Consider the following 6,000-nt stretch of genomic DNA (forward strand, 5'->3'; position numbering starts at 1 on the left):
TGTGTGGCATCCACCCTCACGTCACCTACGCCGCCCTCATCCCCCAGTCCACACAACGGCAGCCCCCAGTGCCCACCCACACTTGACCACACCAAGGTCCAGTCGACAGCCATGCTCCACCAGGGGACTCCTCCAGAAGACATGGTCCACACACCTCGGACACGCACAGCACCACGTTGACCCCCAGACCCTAACTTCATCACCATAACCCCACGTCCCAAATATTGGCACAGTCGCCCCCGTAACCAGTTGAAGGCTGTGTCCTGCTACCCTATCAATTTTATCCCAACCTCCAACACTTTGGTCGAACACACATGGATCAATAATGGTGTCACTGCTGTCAGTGACCACCATGCATCTTTACAGAATTCACCCTTAAATTTGCATCTACCCTCAGATTACCCATGCCAAACATTTTTCACATTGTACTAATCTCTTATACATTGAAAGATGCTTTTCCCAACACATGCCAGCCGAGCATGGCCCATATGCTCGGCACATTACACACTCCCAATTCAACAATCCCATGGTTCTCTTCCCAAGCCGAGAGTCCACAAACATAACGGAACATCTGTGGAAGATCATTCTCACACCATCACATTCCACAGGTGCCCCAATGGTTGTCCAGTAGGCTATGTCCATCCCTGTCCATTCGGTTCGACCCGCGTCCATAGACCAGCACAGCATGGCAGGTCACCACATGCTGGCTGTCCCAGAGTCTCAGGGAGAGGGTGTCAGGCCGCATGCCCGTGCGGTCACCACATTAGGCCCATGTTGGCCATCCGAGGTGCAACCACCAAAGCGTGACCCACAACACCTCCCTCTAGTGGTCCTCATTATACACCATCCTAGGTACCTGAGAAACCACCACGGACCCCCTGGAGGTCTTAACCCCCACCAGGTTCCAGTGACCCTGCCGGCTCGAGACCCACTCGGGCGGCACCCCGATGGACAAAGGACGCCACAGTCCACCAGACCCAGGCCCAGGTCGTACCACGACACCCATGGCTGGACCCCACGTCCAAATCTCGCCAGCCCAGCCCCCCAGCTGGCTGGCATAACAAAATTTCCAAAGGGGAAACCTTTCCCCGAGGCCATCCTCAATGACCTCTCCTGGTCCAAATTCCGCAGCCTGGGGACCAACTCCCTCCAAGGCTGTGCCAATCAAATTCCCATTTAAACATAAATTTCTTTTTATTTTTAAACATTTTGATTTTCCATGCCAACCCGCAGCTGCAGGTAACAACCCCCTCCTCGGGTTGTTCTGCCCCTCCCTGCAGCTGTTCCACATTCCCTACAGGGACCAGTTTTCCCGAGGCTCAATTTCCCAATTCCTCCTTGTCCAAATCCAGCTCGGAGCCAACACACTCCCCCTGCTGGGTATTCAGTTTCGTAGGCTCATGTACCCAATTATTGTGCACGGTGAGGGTCCCCTCAGTCACCTCAACCAGTGTGTCAGTTTGTCGCTCCTTTACCTTTCTCACCCCCAATCATGGAGAAGCTCTCTGCCCTTCCTTTGACCAATCGCACGTCCTCCCCTACTCTGAACATCGGTGTGGTGTTTGTTGCTCGCCCCTCCCCTGGCCAATCAAGAGCCCCTCTGGGTGTGGCTATTGCCCGCCTGCACGATGTTTGTCTTCCATGGCACCGTTGTACACGGCTGTTTCCTGCCTGTGTCTTCCGGTCAGTTATTGTAAGGGGAGGGGGGGGGGATTTAATTAATGTGGTGCACTAATGGGCCTATCTAATGTCTACAAGAGTGCATTGCCATGAGGGACACAAGTATGATCACCAGGTCTGACACACAGGGGAATTATCTTACTCCCTAGAACTATCACACGATCATCCTTGTATGATCACAGGTACACACTTGATCCGACAAACCGGGCTAAACACAGAACTTATTACAGGTGAGGTTCCCTATCACGACAGCTGGACACCTACCTATGCAGATCTACCTAAATCTAGATATTCCCCTACCCCAAAATTCATAACAATATGTTCTCAACATACAATTTGGCATTGGTAGTTTAAGCTTCCATTCAGTGTAAACTTGGTGCTGACATTTTTTTTTACATTGATGAATGCTCTTCACAGGAAAACAGAAGAAACTCGTCAAGAAGTTCACCTGCACCTCATGCTTTCACAGCTTCACCAGAAAGGCAGCTTTGAAGATGCACATGGAGATGCACCGCCAAGTTCCCAGTGATGAACAGTACAAATGCACTGATTGTCCTTACAGCACATGTGATCAAAGCATGTTCATGAGACATGCAGATATTCACACAAGAGGGAAACAATATACCTGCGGTGTGTGCGGTAAGGGATTTGGTCACTCGTCGAACTGTCAGAAGCACATGAGAATTCACACGGGCGAGCGCCCCTATACATGCAATGTTTGTGGTAAGGGGTTCATTCAGTCTTCGGACTGTGAGATTCACAAGCGAATTCACACGGGGGAGCGTCCGTACAAGTGTACGGTTTGTGCGAAGACTTTTTCAAATGCAAGGTCTTTGAGGAGGCATTCAAGGTGCCACACAGGAGAGCGCCCATATAGTTGTGGAGTTTGTGCAAGGACTTTCTCGGATCAATCAGATTTGAGGAAGCACACATATATTCACACTGGAGTGAAACCTTATGTCTGCCGTACATGTGGGAAGGGATTCATTCACTCAACAACGTGTCAGATACACATGAGAATTCATACGGGGGAGCGCCCGTACACTTGCACTGTATGCGGTAAGGGATTCCGTCAGTCATCGCACTCGCGGATTCACATGAGAATTCACACGGGAGAGCGCCCATACATTTGTAAAGTTTGTGGGAGAGCCTTCTCTGATCAATCAGTTTTGAAAGGGCATGCACGCGTACACACGAAGTAGTAGGGTTTTTAAAATAGCCATTTACCATCGAGAGGTACACCTTCCAATAATGCCATCGGTGAACCCTGGCAAACCAACAGAGCCCCATGGAAAATGCCATATGGCTGGCTGTAAACAAATGAAATGTCCATTGTAATGAGGACAAACCATTATATATAGCGTACGCTGGATCAGCGCGTCTCTGCGGCCTTGGACAACTCCTCAGCACCATCCCAACACACACCACTGTCTGTTCTATGGAATGAGGTGTTTTACGGCAGCCGGAGTGCAAATCCTGCCACTAACCTCCTTGAGAGAGGACCCAGTACCCTGGTACTCATTTCGCCGACCTCGGAAGGATGACAGGCTGAGTCAACCCCACCTGGTATTCATTCAACAGCTGAACGGGATTCAAACTCAGGACCTTGGAATCCCAAGCCCTCCACCCTAACCGTTACGCCAACACCAGGCTTATAAACCATTATGAAATGACAATAAAGGGATAAAGCTCTCTCCAATGCTGAGATACAAGTCGGGAAGGCCACATTGAGCAGCCGAAATGTGTATCAAAAAGACAAACTGCAACTTCTCTAGTGAGAAAGAAGATGGCTTCCTCACGACAAGACAAATCTCTGCACCAAAGCAAAAAGGTGAAGAGGTACCATCTGCTCCAAAAGCAACAGAAAGTAAGCTCCAAATGAGCAGAGGAGAATTAAAAATAGGTGAGCCGGAGCATGGAAGATCAGGAGACCATCCTTAATTTTAATATTTATTTCACACATGAGAAATCGGTAGTGGGAGGTAGGGAGCGGGAAAGGGGGGACACGAAAAAGAAAAGTCTTTCGAGGATCAAATGAAAACTTCCAAAGATCCCTTTATCTGCGTAACGTCTAAAGATATCAAATCGGTAGCAACTCGTGGCAGAGTTTCAGAGGCTGACTGTGATTTAGTGATATGAACAGGAAAGCATCACAACTTGATCCATGAAATGTGATCCGATTAAAAAGTGGACAGTTTGGGCCCGAGAAGAACTCCGTTCCATGTTCTGTAACCTGGAAAAGGAGATTTTTTTTTTTTTTTTTGGATACTGAATCGAGGCTCGTGAAAGAGCTAACATTTATTTCACAAACAAATCAACCAGACAAACAAAATATACAAAAAGAGGGAGCAGAAGACAAGATAGGGAGAGAAGGGGAAGCACACAACCACAACATTTGAGAGCAGGGAGAAGTGTGGGAGGGAGAGGGCTTGGGGGGAGGAGGCGTGGGAAGGGGGAGAGGTATAAAACACAAGGGGACCGAAATTAGTGAGGGTAGAAAAGATCAAGGTTTTGGATGGGGGAGGATAAGAGATGGCAGTGAACAGCTGTTTTAAAGACCTGGAGGGTGGAGTGGGATTGATTTTTTTTTGTATACTGAATCGAGGCTCGTGAAAGAGCTAACATTTATTTCACAAACAAATCAACCAGACAAACAAAATATACAAAAAGAGGGAGCGGAAGACAAGATGGGGAGAGAAGGGGAAGCACACAACCACAACAAATATAACCATTGGGAGTAAAAAAAACAACAAAAAAAACAATTCGTCCTTGCCATCAAGTGTTTTCCGAATCCATCCGTAACCTTTTGAAACATCCTGCTCACAGACAGATAAACAGGGATTTGGGCCTCGAGAGGGATCCGTTCCATCTTCTGACATCCTCTCAAGGAGATTACAACCACAAGGAATGGCAAGGGATTCGGTCAGTCTCCATGCTGTAGCAGATTCAGATCGTTTTAATGTCATATGTAACATCCCTGAATATCACAGAAAGACTTTGGGTATTTTTTGGAATACGAGTTCTATCAATGAAAAGTAAAATTTCACAAAAAAGAATGGCAGACGTCTAAAAATCAAGATTCATGGTTTAAAAGTTGGACCACACTCGGATAAAAGTTATTCCTGAAACGGTTGGCGGTTGTTTTTTTTTTAATACTGCGGTACCCACGGCCAGAATGTGGCGTAGTCTTGTGGCGTAGTGTGGCGTAACTGTGGCGTAGTGTGGCGTAGTGTGGCGTAACTCTCCCCACCACCGTTCGAACATGTTAAACCCAGGATGACTCGAATCTTTAAAAATAGTTGTGGTTTTTGCAAAACAACTGGACGTGTCGATAAGTTTTAGTGCAGGAAGGTCAACACCAATGATCTTCTGCGCAGCACGAACAACTCTTTCCAACAACTTGAGGTCGTGTGCAGCGATGTTGCCGAACCAAACAATAATCAATCCCGTTAAAATACTTTCAATAACACTGTGGCAAAAGTTCACTGAAACATCGCAATGCTAACCAAATTTTTTCAGCTGTCTGAGGAAGTACAGGTGCTGCTGGGCCTTTTTATACCTCCGCGGACAAAGTCGCCGGAGGCATTATGTTTTCGGGTTGTCTGTCCGTCAGTCCGTCCATCCGGCTAAACCTCGTTTTTCTCAGCAACCACATGTCCGATTGAAACGAAACTTTCAGGGTAGGAGTGACACCCATGCAGAATGTTTTTATGATAATTGTGACGTCATATGTCACGTGGTATGGCAACCATCTTGGATTAAAAGCAAATAATTAAAAAATATTTCTCGGAAACCGCTGAATGGAAAAATTTGAAACTTAGCATATTGTCAAGTACTCCCAATGGGGAACAGAAGCATGATAATGATGTCATCATAGGTGAAGTGGTATACCAGCCAAAAATGTTTTAATCGAAGTCCTTATCCTAAAAATCTGAAATTGCATGCACATGATCTTTGACCCATTTGTATTGAAATATTGAATTTATGACATCATAGGTCATAGTCATCATAGGTCATCACAGGTTTGAATCCCGGTCGATTGCTGAATTAATGCCAGGGGGGTTGACTCAGCCTGTCATCCTTCCGAGGTCGGCAAATGGAGAACCAGTTCACTGGTAATTCCCTGTGTGTCGCAAGAGGCGACTAACAGGGTTGGCGGCAGGAAGGGCATCCGGCCATGAAGCATTGCTTCAAAAAGGGGACCACGGTGCCTGGAAAAGGCCAACCCCTGTTCTGCGGGGAAAAATGGCCTCTGAAGGTGGTTCTATAGGTCACATGGTTTGGCAGCCATATTGGATTGAAAGAAACGCTTAAATAATT

General features: G+C 47.2%; 1 protein-coding gene across 1 annotated transcript in view; it reads left to right on the forward strand.

Annotated features, from left to right (window-relative positions):
• LOC137416803 (uncharacterized) overlaps positions 1-3,018 on the forward strand; it is a 39,259-nt gene extending 36,241 nt beyond the window's left edge. Inside the window, exon 4 of the mRNA XM_068102451.2 lies at positions 2,098-3,018. Coding sequence (XP_067958552.2) covers positions 2,098-2,882 — 785 coding nt within the window. The 3' untranslated portion in view covers positions 2,883-3,018. The remainder of the gene's footprint in view (positions 1-2,097) is intronic.
• The last annotated feature ends 2,982 nt before the right edge of the window (positions 3,019-6,000 follow it).

This window comes from Myxine glutinosa, chromosome 1 (assembly GCF_964187855.1).
Source record: "Myxine glutinosa chromosome 1, kmMyxGlut1.1, whole genome shotgun sequence".
Taxonomy (NCBI): domain Eukaryota; kingdom Metazoa; phylum Chordata; class Myxini; order Myxiniformes; family Myxinidae; genus Myxine; species Myxine glutinosa.